Genomic DNA, 20,078 nt, shown 5'->3' on the forward strand with positions numbered 1-20,078 from the left:
CAATCTGTCACCACAGCTAAAATTCTCCAGTCCTGGCAACATCCTTGTAAATCTCCTCTGCACCTTCTCTAGTGCAATTACATCCTTCCTGTCATGTGGCGACCAGAACTGTGCGCAGTACTCAAACTATTGTTTTATACAGTTCCAGCATAACATCCCTGCTTTTATATTCTATGCCTCGGCTAATAAAGGAAAGTATTCCATATGCCTTCTTAACCACCTTATCTACCCTGTCCTGCTATCTTCAGGGATCTGTGGACATGCACTCCAAGGTCCCTCACTTCCTCTACACCTCTCAGTATCCTCCTATTTATTGTGTATTCCCTTGCCTTGTTTGCTCTCCCCAAATGCATTACCTCACACTTCTCCAGATTGAACTCCATTTGCCACTTTTCTGCCCAACTGACCAGCCCACTGATATCTTCCTGCAGTCTACAGCTTTCCTCCTCACTCTCAACCACACGGCCTATCTTTGTGTCATCCGCAAATTTCTTAATCATGCCTCCTACGTTTAAGTCCAAATCGTTAATGTATACCACAAAAAGCAAAGGACCTGTAATGAACCCTGCAGCACCCCACTGGAAACAGCCTTCCAGTCACAAAAACACCCATCGACCATTACCCTTTGCTTCCTGCCACTGAGCCAATTTTGGATCCAATTTGCCACATTCCCTTGGATCCCATGGGCCTTTACTTTTTTGACCAATCTGCCACGTGGGACCTTGTCAAAAGCCTTGTTAAAATCCGTGTAGACTACATCAATTGCGCTACCCTCATCAATCCTCCTGGTCACCTCCTCGAAAAATTCAATCAAGTTAGTCAGACACAACTTCCCCTTAACAAATCCGTGCTGACTGTCCTTGATTAGTCCGTGACTTTCTAAGTGACAGTTTATCCTGTCCCTCAGAATTGATTCCGATAATTTGCCCACCGCCAAGGTTAGGCTGACTGGCCTGTAATTACTCGATCTATCCTTCGCTCCCTTTTTAAACAACAGTACAACGTTAGCAGTCCTCCAATCCTCCGGCACTACGCCTGTATCCATTGAAGTTTGGAAAATAATTGTTAAAGCCTCCGCTATTACCTCCCTGGTTTCTTTCAACAGCCTGGGATACATTTCATCCGGCCCTGGTGATTTATCCACTTTCAAAGATGCTAATCCCCTTAATAGCATAGTGGTTATGTTACTGGGCTAGTAATCCAGAGGCCTGGACTAAAATCCAGAGTCATGAGTTCAAATCCCGCCACGGCAGCTGGCGAATTTAAATTCAATTAATTAATTAAATTCAATTAATTAAAATAAAAATCTGGAATTAAAATACGAGTATCAGTAATGATGGCCATGAAACTACCGGATTGTCGTAAAAACCCATCTGGTTCACTAACATCCTTTAGGGAAGGAAGCCTGCCGCCCTTACCCGGTCTGGCCGATATGTGACTCCAGACCCACAGCAATGCGGTTGATTCTTAATTGCCCTCTGAAATGGCCTAGCAAGCCACTCAGTTGTAAAATCTCGCTACGAAAAGTCATAATAAGAATAAAACCGGACGGACCACCCGGCACCGGACACGACAACGGCAAAACACCAAGCCCAGTCGACCCTGCAAGGTCCTCCTTACTAACATCTGGGGACTTGTGCCAAAATTGGGAGAGCTGTCCCACAGACTAGTCAAGCAACAGCCTGACATAGCCATACTCAGAATCATATCTTTCAGCCAACGTCCCAGACTCTTCCATCACCATCCCTGGGTATGTCCTGTCCCACCGGCAGGACAGACCCACCAGAGGTGGCGGTACAGTGATATACAGTCAGGAGGGAGTGGCCCTGGGAGTCCTCAACATTGACTCTGGACCCCATGAAATCTCATGGCATCAGGTCAAACATGGGCAAGGAAACTTCCTGCTGATTACCACCGACCGTCCTCCCTCAGCTGATGAATCAGTCCTCCTCCATGTTGAACACCACTTGGAGGAAGCACTGAGGGTAGCAAGGGCACAGAATGTACTCTGGGTGGGGGACTTCAATGTCCATCACCACGACTGACCGAGCTGGCCGAGTCCTGAAGGACATAGCTGCTAGACTGGGCCTGCGGCAGGTGGTGAGCGAACCAACACGAGGGAAAAACTTACTTGACCTCGTCCTCACCAATCTACCTGTCGCAAATGCATCTGTCCATGGATGTGACCACCGCACAGTCCTCGTGGAGATGAAATCCCGTCTTCGCACTGAGGACACCATCCAACGTGTTGTGTGGCACTACCACCGTGCTAAATGGGATAGATTCAGAACAGATCTAGCAGCTCAAAACTGGGCATCCATGAGGCGCTGTGGGCCATCAGCAGCAGCAGAATTGTATTCCAGCACAATCTGTAACCTCATGGCCCGGCATATTCCTCACTCTACCATTACCAACAAGCCAGGGGATCAACCCTGGTTCAATGAGGAGTGTAGAAGAGCATGCCAGGAGCAGCACCAGGCGTACCTAAAAATGAGGTGCCAACCTGGTGAAGCAACAACTCAGGACTACATGCATGCTAAACAGCGGAAGCAACATGCTATAGACAGAGCTAAGCGATTCCACAACCAACGGATCAGATCAAAGCTCTGCAGTCCTGCCACATCCAGTCGTGAATGGTGGTGGACAATTAAACAACTAACGGGAGGAGGAGGCTCTGCAAACATCCCCATTCTCAATGATGGCGGAGTCCAGCACGTGAGTGCAAAAGACAAGGCTGAAGCGTTTGCAACCATCTTCAGCCAGAAGTGCCGAGTGGATAATCCATCTCAGCCTCCTCCCGATATCCCCACCATCACGGAAGCCAGTCTTCGGCCAATTCGATTCACTCCACGTGATATCAAGAAACGGCTGAGTGCACTGGATACAGCAAAGGCTATGGGCCCCGACAACATCCCAGCTGTAGTGCTGAAGACTTGTGCTCCAGAACTAGCTGCGCCTCTAGCCAAGCTGTTCCAGTACAGCTACAACACTGGCATCCACCCGACAATGTGGAAAATTGCCCAGGTATGTCCTGTCCACAAAAAGCAGGACAAATCCAATCCGGCCAATTACCGCCCCATCAGTCTACTCTCAATCATCAGCAAAGTGATGGAAGGTGTCGTCGACAGTGCTATCAAGCGGCACTTACTCACCAATAACCTGCTCACCGATGCTCAGTTTGGGTTCTGCCAGGACCACTCGGCTCCAGACCTCATTACAGCCTTGGTCCAAACATGGACAAAAGAGCTGAATTCCAGAGGTGAGGTGAGAGTGACTGCCCTTGACATCAAGGCAGCATTTGACCGAGTGTGGCACCAAGGAGCCCTAGTAAAATTGAAGTCAATGGGAATCAGGGGGAAAACTCTCCAGTGGCTGGAGTCATACCTGGCACAAAGGAAGATGGTAGTGGTTGTTGGAGGCCAGTCATCTCAGCCCCAGGGCATTGCTGCAGGAGTTTCTCAGGGCAGTGTCCTCGGCCCAACCATCTTCAGCTGCTTCATCAATGACCTTCCCTCCATCATAAGGTCAGAAATGGGGATGTTCGCTGATGACTGCACAGTGTTCCGTTCCATTCGCAACCCCTCAGATAATGAAGCAGTCCGAGCCTGCATGCAGCAAGACCTGGACAACATCCAGCCTTGGGCTCATAAGTGGCAAGTAACATTTGCGCCAGATAAGTGCCAGGCAATGACCATCTCCAACAAGAGAGAGTCTAACCACCTCCCCTTGACATTCAACGGCATTACCATCGCCGAATCCCCCACCATCAACATCCTGGGGGTCACCATTGACCAGAAACTTAACTGGACCAGCCACATAAATACTGTGGCTACGAGAGCAGGTCAGAGGCTGGGTATTCTGCGGCGAGTGACTCACCTCCTGACTCCCCAAAGCCTTTCCACCATCTACAAGGCACAAGTCAGGAGTGTGATGGAATACTCTCCACTTGCCTGGATGAGTGCAGCTCCAACAACACCCAAGAAGCTCGACAGCATCCAAGATAAAGCAGCCCGCTTGATTGGCACCCCATCCACCACCCTTAACATTCACTCCCTTCACCACCGGCGCACTGTGGCTGCAGTGTGCACCATCCACAGGATGCACTGCAGCAACTCGCCAAGGCTTCTTCGACAGCACCTCCCAAACCCGCGACCTCTACCACCTAGAAGGACAAGGGCAGCAGTCTCATGGGAACAACACCACCTGCACGTTCCCCTCCAAGTCACACACCATCCCGACTTGGAAATATATCGCCGTCCCTTCATTGTCGCTGGGTCAAAATCCTGGAACTCCCTTCCTAACAGCATTGTGGGAGAACCGTCACCACACGGACTGCAGCGGTTCAAGAAGGCGGCTCACCACCACCTTCTCGAGGGCAATTAGGGATGGGCAATAAATGCCGGCCTTGCCAGCGACGCCCACATCCCGTGAACGAATAAAAAAAAACTTCCTCTCTCACTATGTTTATCCCATCCAATATTTCACACTCCTCCTCCTTAACTTCAATCCCTCTATCATCCCTCTTCTTTCTGAAGACAAATGCAAAGTATTCACTCAGAACCCTACCCACATCTTCCACTTCCACACATCGTTTACCTTCTTGGTCTCTAATAGGCCCTACTCTTTCCTTAGTTGTTCTCTTGCTCTTAATGTATTTATAAAACATCTTTGGGTTTTCTTTGATTTTACCTGCTAATATTTTTTCATGCCCTCTCTATGTTTTCCTAATTTCCTTTTTAACTTCAACCTTGCGCTTTGTATATTCCTCTAAGCTTTCCGTTGTATTGAGTTCCTGGTGTCTATCATAGGCTTTCTTTTTCTGCCTCATCTTACCCTGAATACCTCTTGATATCCAGGGGGCTCTAGATTTGGCAGCCCCTCCCTTTTTCTTAGTGGGAACATGTTTACCCTGAACCCCTTGAATCACCCCTTTGAATGTCTCCCACTGCTCTGACACTGATTTACCTTCAAGTAGCTGTTTCCAGTTTACTTCTGCTAAATCACTTCAGTTTAGTAAAATTGGCCTTTCCCCAATTGAAAACTTTAACTACTGCTCTGTCTTTGTCCTTTTCCATAACTATGCTAAAATTATGATCACTACCACCAAAATGCTCTCCCACTGCTACTTCTTCCCACTGCTACTTCTTCATTTCCTAGAACTAAATCCAGAACTGCCCCCCCCCCTATCATTGGGCTTGCTATATACCGGCTAAAAAAATGTTCCTGTATGCAATTTAAGAATTCTGTGCCCTCTATACCATTCACACTGTTTGTATCTCAGTTAATATTAGGGTAGTTGAAATCCCCTACTATTACTGCCCTTTGGTTTTTCCACTTCAGAAACTTGCCTACATATTTGCTCCTCTATCTCCCTCTGACGGTTTGGGGGTCTATAGTACACTCCCAGTAGTGTGACTGCCCCTTTTTTGTTCTTTAGCTCAACCCATAAGGCCTCATTTGATGCTCCTTCTAAAATATCATCCCTTCTCACAACTGTAATTGTTTCCTTAACCAAGATTTCCACCACCCCCCCTCCTTTTTTATCCCCCTGTCGCGTCTGAAAACTCTAACCAGGGACATTGAACTGCCAGTCCTGCCCCTCTTTAAGCCATGTTTCTGTAATAGTTAAGATATCATACTGCCACGTGTCTATCTGTGCCCTCAGCTCATCCGCCTTAGTTCCTATACTCCTTGCATTGAGGTAAATACATTAAAGGACTGCCAAACTCCTCTGTTGTTTATTTTCTAACCTTCGTTCCCTCTGCCTTCCAGACTCACTCAATAGTTTTCTGCCTTCCATTTCCAGTCCCGACTTTATATCCCATCTGAATACAAGATGGGATAAAGAATGTGTGTGCAGTCATGCCATTTTTATATTACGAGCACACCTACCCAGATTTATGGTAAATTGGATATACACTGTTTCATAATGGTATGAGTGTTATACTTTGTAATGAACAATGTTTTATTCTGCTGCTTAAGGTGAAGATGTGTTTAAGCTGGTCTGTTTAAGGCCTAAGATTCTAACTGCTGTAAGTCAACAGAGCCAGAGGTGAAACAATTTAATTGTTGTTTGTCAATTTCTGATGCACCTAGCATTTTACGATGGTTTTACAGCTGTAACAATGTGCAGCATCTCGAGTGCATGCACTGACATGCTGATTTTACTAAGGGAGAGATAGATAGATAGATAGATGGATGGATGGGCGGATAGAAGGATGGATAGACAGGCAGACAGATTGACAGACGGACAGATTGGATATAATTGTTTTTAGTGTGATCATCTTATCTAAAACTAAGATTGAAAGGAAAACAATTTTGCTAAAATGGCTTATTTGCCAAATGCCTTGGAATTCATGTGTGCATAATTGATTCCTGAAATCATTAATCTTGTGCATGATTAAGTTACATTAAGGCAACCTGGAGAAGACTGGTTTGATCTATAAAGAAAGATTTGACTGAGTTTTGCAAGGTGTCACAGTTTAAATTTTTTACATTTCTAAATGACAGTTGTGAGCTTATAATAAATGGTTTCAAATAAAAGGATGCCAACATTTTGAGCCAGAAACATAAATACCACAATTTTCAAGAACTACAAATCATACAACAATTTACATTTCTATACTATTTCTCATGTACAAAGACATATTTCAAAGGGCGTCAGAAGGCACAGGAAAAAAACAACTGATCTGAAGCTGACGGGAAGGGGGAAAAAACGGGGCACTGTTGAAGAGAATGCTTTTGAGGCAACAGCAAGGCAAAGGGATCTGAGGGGGCTGTTTCAGAAGACAGGGTGTAGGAACTGAAAGAGCGGCAATTAATGCTGGAGTAGAGAGAATTGGAAACAACGAGTAACCCAGTGATGCATGTGGGGATGTATAGCTAGAAATAGGGTAGGGCGAGGTCATGAGGGATTTTAAAGCGAGGCTTGAGAAATAAAGATGCTAGGGCACAGGAAACCACTGGGCCTTGGTAAGAATGAGAACATATGCTGTGGGCAAGCACCATGGGCCAAAACCTTCTGGATGAGATTGTAAAGTGTAGAAGCCCGGCTAGGAGAGCGTAACCAAAGTCAAGACTCGAGGTGATAAAAGCAGCAGTCGAGAAAAGGTAGGGGCGGAACCGGCAAACTTGCAGAGGCTGAAAAAAGGGGTGCTGATAATAGATCAGATGTCACGTATTACATTGAGGCTCTGTACCACGAGACTAAGTCTGAGGTAGCAGCTAGGAAAATTAATAGATTTAAATGCCAGAGTCACATAGGTGCTGTCAGGAACCAGAGAGGATGGTACAGAATTTTTAGAAAGCATTTAAAATATCCAGCTGCAGTAAAAAGATATTTAAACATCAAACAGTAGAAATTTTAAAGTGAGACTGGCAATGGGGAAAAAAATACAAACATCAGATTTGTACTCGTTTGTTCACACCGCAACAATGCACAACCTCTCCAACCTATTCCCTGTCCCATCTCATTAACCTGTCCTTTATCTGACCCTGGCTGCTGCTGGAAGCAGATAAAAACTTTAAGAAACTGCAGAGACTTGTTGCAGCTTTTCCATAGCATGATGCACATTCCAACAATCTTAGTTCAGGAACTAATGTCCAACATAACATGTGAATTTCTGTGCACAAGGGACAAAATTCCAAGTAACTAAATTACCTGCGAGAGATTCACAGGCAGAATTACTCAGATCAGATTCTTTTGTTGGCATTTTATGCAGCCTTTCTGGATCTTTCTAAAATGTTAAGGACAGCTGCAATCTTTGTGCTTTTGACAAACAAGTCTAGCTTTACTGGTGGAAACTCTTGTAAATAGAAAGAGCTTGGAATCCTTACAGAGTAGAGGTGAATGAGCAACATCACATAACTTTTAATCTTGGTCTCATTAGTCCTCAAGGCAATACAACATTGTCAATTCTGTTGATATCTGCCTGTAGCGATTTGGCTGTTCCTCATTTTAGATAGTATTATCAACGGAGGATAGAATTATCAAACAAAGTAAATATCAGTTCTAACATCCACCTGGTTGCTTAAGATGAGGAACAGAGAAGGGACCAAGCACAGTTCCTTGAGGGAACCCTGCTTAGGCCTGATGTTTGTTCTCCTCAGGAAGCTGCAAAATCAGTTCAGCAGCTCGACAGATGTTGCACAAGACACCAGCTTCTCCTCTGCACAAAGAGAACAACGTGGCTTATCAGAGATTCCAACCAGTTCTGCAAACTTGTGCTGAGCCCTGAATCACCGCATTTTGAGATGACAAACTTCAGTCATAAGTGAACATGCTGTAATTCAAATTAATTTTCATAAATTCTGACAGTTACTGATCTGTAAACTTACTTGTGGATAGGGACAATAGTCCTTACGTTTTAATGGGACAGAAAAGCATCATTTGACAGGAACTACTGAAGTACATAAAATATACTTATTTAAAACAGTTAAATTTCCTTTTTTGTACGATACATAATCCCAAAGTTACTGTATCAAAACACATTTCATAAAATTGCATTTAATCAAAAACAAAGGGAGGAGCAAAACTTTCAAGACAGTGGAATGCTTTCCAACCAGTTTACATTTGTGTACAGACAGCAAATAAATCCAAAAGACACTTATTCAGAGAATAATCAGATTTCAGTTGATACAGGAAATACTCCAAATGAAAACTAATCACATTATAAATGCTGCAGCTGTAGAGGTCAATTGAGCTAACTCACCACAGAGAACCAAACCTAGTCTGTCTGACTCGGCGACACACAGGCTTTACCAACTAAGCCATCAAGGGAGCCCTGGATTTCTCGCTCTTTCAAGAAAAAGACTAACAAAACTCACATGCACTCAAAGTTCATTATGTATGCCTTTTAGGAGTGCAAGTAGCTCTAACTAGCTTCCAAATTGATTGGCAGTACTGACGTCCCATTGGCATGTGGTGATGTGTAATAGCAACTGGTGAGACACTCGGAGTCTGTAATTATCACTAATGCCATAGATTAAAGCAGGTTCTTATTTTAAAAAGACACAAGGGTTAGACTTAAAGAAAAATCAAGACTTATAGAACAATTCTACTTGCCCTCCATAAATACCTACCATGTTAAAAAAAAATCATTCCTTTACAAAACAAGGTATGAAGATTTAGGTTTACCTGGAAGTTGACATCTGCTCCATTGTTAACTAATAGTTCAAGACACAAAGCACCATGGGTTGAGGCAGCAGCAAAGTGCAAAGGAGTAAATCCCTTGTTGTTGGGCTGGTTCACATTAGCACCAAAGTCAATAAGTTCATTGACCACAGCATCTTGTCCATTGTAACAGGCAATGTGGAGTGCCGTATTTCCATATGCATTTGGTTCATCAATCTGCCATGGAAAAAGTAAATATTGTGCAATTTAAGTAAATGTAATTAGCATTAATGTTTGTTATTAAACTATTAGGGCCATCATAATTGCCTAGAACACAAGTTTTCTGTCACATATTTAAAGTTAAAATCGACATTAAAATTTATAATGTCCCATGTGGGGGGAGTAACTCAAGTGTGTAATATGAAAATATTAGCAGCTTGAAATTAATATCAGAGAAAGAAGTCACTCAGTACTAATTATGCCCTATATTAGTCACTAACCTGACGAACCATGTCTTGTGATTTTTTTTTAAAAATAAGCGCATCTTAAAGGAAAAAAAATGAAAATTATATACATGTACCTAAAACTGAATTTTCTCCAAATACCCTCTTCATTCGGACATATATAGATTCTCCTTTTTAAAACTTTGTTTGTGCAACTTAAAACACTAAACTGGTTAAAAAATAAATAGGATCAGATTCCTTACAAGGATTTGAAACATCCACGGGTATATTTTCCTCTTTTGCTTAAAATGAGTTAAATAACTGTCACATGTAACAGCCACCAATTAAAAGGTGGATGCTCCCAATTTTACCATTCAGAAATTGATGACGGAAAATAAGCCAATCACTGCACCTGTAACAGTATGCATTTCAAACATTAGCCCAAAATCTAATTCATCCAACTATGGAGTTCATTAGGCTGAATCAAAATGACCCAAAGATTTTGTGTAGCCAGTTTTACCGACTGGAAAATGAAGGCACTGTCAGATATTTGGCAAATATGCATAGTCCCTCAACACAACTCCCAATGGCAACTCCTGCTGGAAGTTCACACACTCAAATTAATGAATTATAGTCAACATTGTCAGCCATTCTTACATAGAATGTACAGCACAGAAACAAGCCATTTGGCCCAACTGGTCCAGGCCGGTGTTTATGCTCCACACAAGCGTCCTTTCTTAATACAGATGAATGAAATAGCCACACTGAAATGAATGAACATGTGGCTGCAAGTTCAAGAGTGTCAGTGCCAGCAATGGGGGTCAGATTAATAAGGACAATGTGACCACATCTTCTACATTCATCGCTGATAATTTTTCCAATCTAGGCATCATCTGTTGTTTGTATGATAAACACCTCTTCTGAATGGCAGTTAGTTTTCTGTTTCTACTTCCCTCTCTGCAAGGCTGCACAACTTCATCATAATGGGCCTTTAATAAACCCGTCACGATCTTGAACAAAAGACAATTTTTAAAAATTACAATCTTACATTTAGAGTCTTTGACATCCTCGGGGCATACCAAAATGTTTCACAGCCAATGATTTACTTTTGAAATGTAGTCACTTATAATGTAGCAGCCAATTTGTGCACAGCAATAAAATAATTGACCAATTAGTTGATTGAGGGATAAATGTTGGTCAGGACACCAGGCAAACTCCCTGCTCGTCTTCAAATAGTATCATGGGACTTATTTTTTTACATCCACCTGAACAAGCAGATGGTGGCCTCAGTTTAACATCTCATGCAAAAGACAGCACTCTCAACAATGCACCACTCCTTCAATACCACACTGAAGTTTCAGACGAGATTATATGCTCAAATCCCTTAAGTAAAGTTTGAATCAACAACCTTCTGGCTCAATATATTACCTTTGAGCCAAGTTAGTGCTTTTTGGGAGCAAGACACAGACCAGAGCTAGAAATTTACTTTTTTATCCCCCTGTTTCTGCTTACCTATTTAAGAGTATGTGTTTTCAGGAGAAAATATGGCCACTAGCTCTATACATCTTACAAGAAAACAACACCTACCTCTACAGCAAGATTAATCAGTAGTTTCACCACATTAATCTGTCCATTAGATGCAGCTGCGTGTAGTGGAGTATAACCCTTTTTATCCTTGCAAGTAACTTCGGCTCCATGATTCAACAGCAAAGAAACTACTTCAACATGACCTACAGTATAAAATTTCACATTATATATGGATTAAAATACATCACCATTCCATGTTGATCTTAGATGGAGAATGGACAACAATACTACACCCTTAACACCCATTAATTAGACTTCATGACTTTCCAAATCCAGACATATATTTTACTTTAAATCTCTGATGTTATGTAGAATATAAATAGAGATCAGAATATAAATAAATATAAAGATCCATGGGGTAGTTAGATGAAGCTCTCCAAACAGCAAATTCTAATTTTAGTTTTCTTTTTATTCATTCTCAGGATGTGGGTATGCCCTAGTTATCCTGAGGTGGTGATGAAGGATTTTCTTGAACTGCTGCAGTATGTGTAGTGGAGGTGCATGCACAATACTGTTAGGTAGGGAGTTCCAAAATTTTGACCCAGCAATGGCGAAAGAACAGCGATATATGCCAGGCAATGACCATCTCCAACGAGAGAGTCTAACCACCTCCCCTTGACATTCAATGGCGTTACCATCACTGAATCCCCCACCATCAACATTCTGGGGGTTACCATTGACCAGGAACTTAACTGGACCAGCCATATAAATACTGTGGCTACAAGAGGTCAGAGGCTGGGTATTCTGTGGCGAGTGACTCACATCCTGACTCCCCAAAGCCTTTCCACCATCTACAAGGCACAGGTCAGGACTTGCCTGGATGAGTGCAGCTCCAACAACACTCAAGAAGCTCGACACCTTCCAGGACAAAGCAGACCGCTTGATTTGCACCCCATCCACCACCCTAAACATTCACTCCCTTCACCACCGGCGCACAGTGGCTGCAGTGTGTACCATCTACAGGATGCACGGCAGCAACTCGCCAAGGCTTCTTCGACAGCACCTCCCAAACCCGCGACCTCTACCACCTAGAAGGACAAGGGCAGCAAGCACATGGGAACAACACCACCTGCACGTTCCCCTCCAAGTCACACACCATTCCGACTTGGAAATATACCGGCGTTCCTTCATCGTCGCTGGGTCAAGAAGGCGGCTCACCATCACCTTCTCAAGGGCAATTAGGGATGGGCAATAAATGCTGGCCTCGCCATCAACGCCCACATCCCATGAACGAATAATTTTTAAAAAATCAGGATGGTATTTGACTTGGCGGGAAACTTGGAGGTGATGGTGTTCCCATGCACCTGCTGCCCTTGTCCTTCTAGCTGGTCACGGTCATGGGTTTGGGAGGTCCTGCCAAAGAAGCCTGGGCGAGTTGCTGCAGTGCATCCTGTACATAGTACACACTGCAGCCATGGTACGCCAGTTCAGGAGGGGGTGGAAGTTTAGACTAGTGGATGAGGTGCCGATCAAGCAGACTTCTTTTTATTTTATTTCATAAAATGTAAAAGATACACACGGTTTGCACACAGTTCAAATATAGGGCAAAAAATGCAGCACAGCAGTTTAAAGCAATACAGTGCAGATCATATACACTATGATCTCATTGTTACAATTTTAAAAACACAGTACATATTTTCCAATACATTCTGTACAATACATGGTGAGGTGGCATTATACGGTGGCCTTTCCCCATAGAGCCTTTGCGTAGGCTGCATCTCGCTTCAGTGCGTCCAGCAGCACGTACTCCTGGACCTTGGAGTGTGCCAGGTGGCAACACTTGGTCGTGGAAGCCCTTTCAGATGGAAAACCAGTAGGTTTCAGGTGGCCAAAGGACCTCCTGCACCAAGTTGATGGTCTTCCAGCAGCAGTTGATATCTGTTTTGATGTGCGTCCTGGGGAACAGCCCATTAGAGCACAGGGTCCTGTGTTACCGAGCTGTTGGAGATGAATCGGGATAGATACCAACACATCTCTCTCCACACCCTCTGCGCGAAGGGGCAGTCCATCAGGAGGTGGGCGACGGTCTCCTCCCCGCCGCAGCTTCGAGGGCAGCTCGCGGTGGGGCTGAGATTCCATGCGTGTAGGAAGAACCGCACTGGGACAGCCTTTCTCACCACCATCCAGGCGACATCCTGGTGCCTGTTGGTCAGTTCCAGCGATGAGACATTGTGCCAAATGGCACCGACCGTTTGATCGGGAAAAAGCCCAATCGAGTCCACCCTTTCCTTTCCTTGCAGGACTCTAAGGACATTTTGTGTCGACCACTGTCTGACGGCCTTGTGGTCGAAGGGGTTCCTCTTCAGGAACTACTCCACTTGGGACAGTAGGGGTGGGTGGGGAATGGTCCAGCTGGACAGGACGTCCTGCATCTGCTCAGCCAGCGTGGCCAGATCCAGATCAGATCTGGAGTCAGGCAGCGGTGTCCTCTCTCCACGGTCTTGTTCGTATGTTGTATCGAGCCGTTTGCTGCATCCATCAGGAAGGACGCAAGTATCGGCGGGGGGGGGGGGGGGGGGGGGGTGTGACGATCCCAGGCAGCGGAGGCTCTCAGGCTAAGGGCTCCCTGTACATAGACGACGTCACCGTCTTCTGCTCCGATCACCAGTCAGTCCACGCACTGATGGGCATCTGTGACCGTTTCAAACTGACCTCAGGGGCCAAAGTGAACCAAAATAAAAGCAAGGCCATTTTCTTTGGCAGGTGGGAGACCCGATCCTTTGTCCACTTCACCATCAGGTCCAACTCCAACTACCTGAAAGTGCTGGGGATCTGGTTCGGGTGCGGGGGGGGGGTCGCTGGCCTGCACGAAGAACTGGGAGGAGCAGATCGCCAAGGCCAAACAGAGGCTTGGCATGTGGGTGGGGCACATAACTGGCAGGAACCTGGTGATCAGGTGCGAGGTACTCGCGGTGTTGCTCTACATGGCCAGGATCTGGCCCATTCCCCACAACTCTGCCGTCACAGTCACCACTTTGTCTGGAGGACCAAGGTAGAACCTGTCCGCAGGGTCACCATGTACAAGACCCCAGACAAAGGGGGGGGGGGGCGGGGTGGTGGTGGAGAGCATCCCCAAGGCCACAGTGATCCTGATGGCCACCTTTGTGTGTGGCTGCCTCAGGACATGTGTAGAGCCCCTGTATGCAAACACCAAGTGTCACTACGTGCTGTCCAACACACTGAGAAGGCTGGGTCTGGCCACACTTGCCAATCAAGCGGACTTTTTTTTTAAAATTTCAAAATATACTTTATTCATAAAATTTGCAACGGTACATACAGTACAATTCAACTGTCCCAGTAAAATCAAAACAGTTACACACCATACATTTTACATACAGTTCATGGCACCCTAGGGTGCTTCATTTCATTACAGGCTGCAGATACAGTAAATTGCATTACCTTCATTTATCATTTTACATTCTGCCCGAGGGGGTTTTTCCCTGATTCCAGACCCTCGGTATACAATGGCGGGAGGGCTCTAAACGGTGGCCTTTCCCCATAGAGCCTTTGCGTAGGTCGCACCTCACTTCAGTGCATCCCGCACACCATGTACTCCTGGACCATGGAGTGTGCCAGGTGGCGACACTCGGTCGTGGACAGCTCCTTAAGCTGGAAGACCATCAGGTTTTGGGCAGACCAAAGGACCTCCTTTACCGAGTTCGAAACGATCGCAGATGCCCATCAGCGTGTGGACAGACTGCTGGTCGGAGCAGAAGACGGTGGCGTCATCCATGTACAGGGAGGCCTTGACCAGAGAGCCTCCGCTGCCTGGGATCGTCACACTCGTGATACCTGCGTGCTTCCTGACGGGCACGGCAAATGGCTCGATACAACATCCGAACAAGGCTGCGGAGAGAGAACAGCCCTGCCTGACTCCAGATCTGATTGGGTGGGAATCAGGGAGCTTTCCATTGATTTGGACTGCGCTATGGAAATCCGCATAGAGCAGTCGGATCCAATCGTGGATTCCATCCCCAAAACCCATTTTAGAGAGCACGTCCATCATATACGTGTGGGATATTGTGTCCAAGGCCTTCTCCTGATCCAGACTGATGAGGCAAGTGTTCACCCCTCTGTCCTGCACTTAGGCAATCATATCCCTGAGTAGCGCAAGGCTATCCTGCCGGGATATCTTCCTGCCGAGTACAGTACAGGTATGGCCCAGGTAGATCACCCACTCCAGAGCAGACTTGAGCCCGTTGATGATGGCTTCAGACAGAACCTTGTAGTCGACACTTAGCAAGGAAATGGGTCGTCAATTTCCGATTTCTTCCCTCTCCCCCTTCCGCTTGTAGATGAGGGTGATGATGCCTTTCCTCATGGAGTCTGACATGCTGCCTGCCAGAAGCATACCCCCATACACTTCCAGTAGGTCTGGGCCTATCCAGTCCCACAGACCTGAGTACAACTCGACTGGTAAGCAGTCACTTCCTGGAGTTCTACTCTTCTCAAAGTACTGGACGGCCTTTGTCAGCTCATCCACGGTCAGTGGCCGATCCATGCTCTCCCGCTCGCTGTCCTCTAAGACCTCCCTGATACTGGGAGGCAGTGTTGTCTGTGGGCTTTGCAGCATAAAAGGATTTGCTGATCCTCAGTATGTCGGCCTGCGAGGACATCAGCAAGCCGTCTTCCTCTTTCAGGCTGCTGTTCAGAGTTTTCTCTGTGCAGCTTCTGGAAGAAGAAGCACGAGCACTTCTCGCCCTGCTCCACGGAGCGGACTCTGGACTGGAAGATGATCTTTGAGGCCTCGGAGGCGAAGAGCGAGGCTTGCTGGCCCTTCACCTCTCTGAGTTCCTCCCTGACATCGACCCCCATCGACTGCTGCTGGAGCAGATCCTGCATGCTTTTCTGGAGATGTGACACTGCCCTCTGTCTCTCTCTCGCCTTCTGAACACCTTTGAAGATGAAGAACCTCTTGATATTGGCCTTGATCACTTCCCACCAGTGCACTGTTGAGTCAAAGAGGGGTTTTACAGTTCTCCAACCTGTGTAATCCCTCTTTAGTTCCTCGATGTTCTCCAGGGTCAACAGTCCAGGGTCAGCTTCCATATCCCCCTGCCTGCCCTCTGGTCCTCCTGTGATTGACAGTCAGCCAGTAGGAGGCAGTGGTCAGAGAAGAACACCGGCTGGACATCAGCGGATCTGACCTTGAGCGCTGGGGACACAAAAAGGAACTCCATTCTGGAACGCTGTCCTGTCTGGTGTTGAGCTTTTTGAGCGTTGTTACAGCAGCATGAATCCAGGCAAGTGGAAATTATTCCATCACACACCTGACTTGTGCCTTGTAGGTGGTAGAGAAGCTTTGGGGAGTCAGGTGGTCAGAACTCACCCCCTCCCCTGCAAATTACTGGTCAAAATTCTGAATCAAATTGATTAGGAAATTATAGAATGTATGAAGTTATATCTTTCAGGTTGCCCATAATGCACTGCACAAAGAAACATGTCACCAATGAAGAAATTTAATGTTACAACATGAATTTCTCCTTGACACCACATTTGCACAAACGTGGAGGTTACTCAAAGTTATCTTTTGAATATGGTATGACTCCCCTTAAAAAGAAAATTCAGGAAATCTAACCCTTCCCTCCCCCACCTCATACCAGTTAGTAATCAAACAAAAGGCAGCATTCATGGAAGAATCCACACCCAAGTAAAAAGGATAAAATTGAATGGGGAGGGGGCAAAAGTCTAATCAAGAAATAATTTCATCTTTCACCGACAAATGAAGAGTGATAAATTATCAGTTTATACGTAGGTTAAATATTGTGTAATCAGTCTAATCATTCAAAGAGATATTTTGAACACAATATTACTTACCCATGTAAGCTGCCCAGTGCAAGGCTCTTCTGTCCTTCTTATCAAAAGCGTTAATATTGGCCCCTTTCGCTAATAAGAGATTTACCATCTTGAGGGAGAAGGGAGGGGAGAAATGAAATAAAAATACACCAGTAAAAGTTTAAAAATTCAAAATCATTGCATCATACGGATTTGAAATTCAATTTGAACTTGATCCAATGAAAATAATGTTTTCGAAAGTAACGGTTGGTATAATAGATACACATGGGATTAAAGGGACAGCGGTAGTGCAGATGCAAAATTGGCTAAGGCACAGAAAGCAGAGACTAGTGGTCAACGGTTGTTTTTCAGACTGGAGGGAAGTATACAGTGGTGTTCCCCAGGGGTCAGTATTAGGACCTTTGCTCTTTTTGATATATATTGATGATCTGGGCTATACAGGGTATAATTTCAAAATTTGCAGATGACACGAAACTCAGAAATGTGATAAACAAAGTGGAGGATAGTAACAGACTTCAGGAGAACATAGACAGACTGGTGAAATGGGCAGACACATGGCAGATGAAATTTAACGCTGAGAAATGTGAAGTGATACATTTTGGTAGGAAGAATGAGAGGCAATATAAACTAAATGATACAATTTTAAAGGGGGTGCAGGAAGAGAGAGACCTGGGGGTGTATGTACACAAATCTTTGAAGGTGCAGGACAAGTTGAGAAGGCTGTTAAAAAAAGCATATGGGATCCTGGGCTTTATTAATAGAGACTTAGAGTACAAAAGCAGAGAAGTTATGGTAAACCTTTATAAAACACTGGTTAGGCCTCAGCTGGAGTATTGTGTTCAATTCTGGGCACCACACTTTAAGAAGGATGTCAAGGCCTTGTAGAGTGTACAGAAGAGATTTACTAGAATGGTACCAGGGTTGAGGGGCTTCAGTTATGTGGGGAGACTAGAGAAACTGGGGTTGTTCGCCTCAGAGCAGAGATTAAGAGGAGATTTGACAGAGGTGTTCAAAATCATCAACAGTTTTGATAGAGGAAATAAGGAGAAACTGTTTCCAGGTGGATGAATGGTAGGTAACCAGAGGACACAAATTTAAGGTGATTGGCATAAGAGCCAGAGGTGACATGAGGAAACGTTTTTTACGCAGCAAGTTGTAATGATCTGGAATGCACTGCCTGAAAGCATGGTGGAAGTAGATTCAATAATAACTTTCAAAAGGGAATTGGATAAATACTTGAAGGGAAAAAATTTACAGGGCTATGGGGAAAAAGCAGGGGAGTGGAATTAATTGGCTAACTCTACCAAAAAGCCAGCAGAGGTACAATGGGCCGAATAGCCTCCTTCTGTGCTGCATCTTACTATGATACCTTGGAAATGTGAAAAGTGAACGATGCTAAAAAAAACTCCCTGAAACTGAAAATATTCAGAAAACGTGGCAAATAAAAGAGCTGCAAATTGATCATCTATTATGTGCATCATGGCCTCATTGCCAAAAAAAGTGAAACTTTACAAAATTCCCCTCTGAAATGAGATACACAAGACAATGGCATCAAAAGCAAAAAGTTAAAATACCATAAAGCAAAGAAAACACATGCAAATGGGATTCTAGAAGTAATATAAATCATTTTCGATGGTTTAACACCAGCAGAACTTTAGACGCAAAATAAGTTTGCATTATTTTAGTATTTGCATGACTTAATGACAATCAGCACCATGCTAACCATTGGGAAATCCACTGAGATATTTAGGTGTTAAATCTATAATCATGAACACACACACACAAAAAAAAAATCAAAGTAAAGTCACTCCTAAATATAAAAGAGAAGTCAACATTTGTGGTTGATGAAGAAATACAAACATTGGATCCAGCTCTAATTTTAAAACAAACCAATAATAAGAGATTGTTTTACCACTTTGTGGAAATTTGTGAGAATGACTACACTCAAAAGTACTTCATTGGCTGTAAAGTGTTTGGGATGTCCTGAGGTTGTGTAAAGTTCCAAATAAACACAAATGTTTCTTTTTCTACAGACCAGGAATCCCTAGTCTGTAGGAATTACCTCTCAACTAAGATGGCGGTAGAGGTGCTACCAGCAGCCTCAGAATGTTTCTAGGTTAGGGAAGATAAATATCTTCCAGGGTCTCTGTTCTCAGGCGGGCACACCATCAATGTTTCACATCAACAGCCAGCATTTTGGAGACCAAGTCAGCGAATTAGTATTTGCTGAATAAAATCAAAGCAGACAAAGCCCATATCAGTCAATGCAGTTTCTACCTGAGGCCTGCTGCTAATGCAAAAGATTCCCATTGCTGCAGAATTCTCGTGAGAAGAGTTGTTCTTCTTGGGATTCTCTCCAGTAGCAGTCGCATTCAGGAAGAATCAGAGCAAAGGGGAGAGGAAAGGGCGATAAATAAAGGAGAGAGAGAAGGGACAGAAGCTGGAGAAGTGCTTTGGGGGAAACGGGGTGCGGGGGGGAAGTAAAGAAGTTGGGTGGGGATGGGAAGTGCCAACATTAACTTGTGCATGAGGGGAAGAAAAGAGTTCCACAAAGAACTTGGGGGTTGCGAATGCCAGCTTGAATGAGGAAGGAAGGAGAGAGAAACAGAAAAAGAATAGTGGCAGTTTGAGTGGAAGGGAGAGTGGGAGAAGAATACCAGCTTTGATGGAGGAGTAGAAGAGCGCCAGGTTATATTCAGGAGGGTGAGATATGAACAAGGATAAAGAGTGCCAGCGTAAACTGGAAAGGTTGAAGGAAAGGGTCACTTTAAAAGGGTTGGGAGGTAGATGGAATATCGTGGCTCAGATTTATTTTGGGGGGGGGGGGGGGAAAAAAAGAGAGCGTTGGGGAAACCCAGAAATTCCGGGGGCGCGGAGGTCCTGCCAATATTAACGGCAGGACCTCATTACCATTTTTTTCTTCCGTTTCCTGCCCGGCAGCCAGCTACATTGACAGGCTGGCCGGCTGGGACAGCAAGGGGCAGAAGGCCACAGCCGGGAACGAACCCTTTATTCCTACTTTCTTTCTCCTACCTCCCAACCAATTACCGACCCATGTCACAAGATTATCTCCAATTCTGTGTGCACTTATTTTTGGTAATAATGTCTTGTGATGAACCTTATCAAATGTCTTCTGGATG

At 44.8% G+C, this 20,078-nt stretch overlaps 1 protein-coding gene across 5 annotated transcripts in view; it reads right to left on the minus strand.

The window, feature by feature from the left end:
* Positions 1 to 20,078, minus strand: part of LOC137323819 (serine/threonine-protein phosphatase 6 regulatory ankyrin repeat subunit B-like) — a 160,545-nt gene that overhangs the window by 58,111 nt on the left and 82,356 nt on the right. For all 5 annotated transcript variants that reach the window (XM_067987782.1, XM_067987781.1, XM_067987784.1 and 2 more), the window contains exons 6-8: positions 16,960 to 17,047; positions 11,143 to 11,285; positions 9,137 to 9,349 (exon numbers count right to left, since the gene is read on the minus strand). In XM_067987782.1, the coding sequence (XP_067843883.1) occupies positions 9,137 to 9,349; positions 11,143 to 11,285; positions 16,960 to 17,047 (444 nt within the window). The remainder of the gene's footprint in view (positions 1 to 9,136; positions 9,350 to 11,142; positions 11,286 to 16,959; positions 17,048 to 20,078) is intronic.

Source organism: Heptranchias perlo, chromosome 7 (genome assembly GCF_035084215.1).
Source record: "Heptranchias perlo isolate sHepPer1 chromosome 7, sHepPer1.hap1, whole genome shotgun sequence".
Classification (NCBI taxonomy): Eukaryota; Metazoa; Chordata; class Chondrichthyes; order Hexanchiformes; family Hexanchidae; genus Heptranchias; species Heptranchias perlo.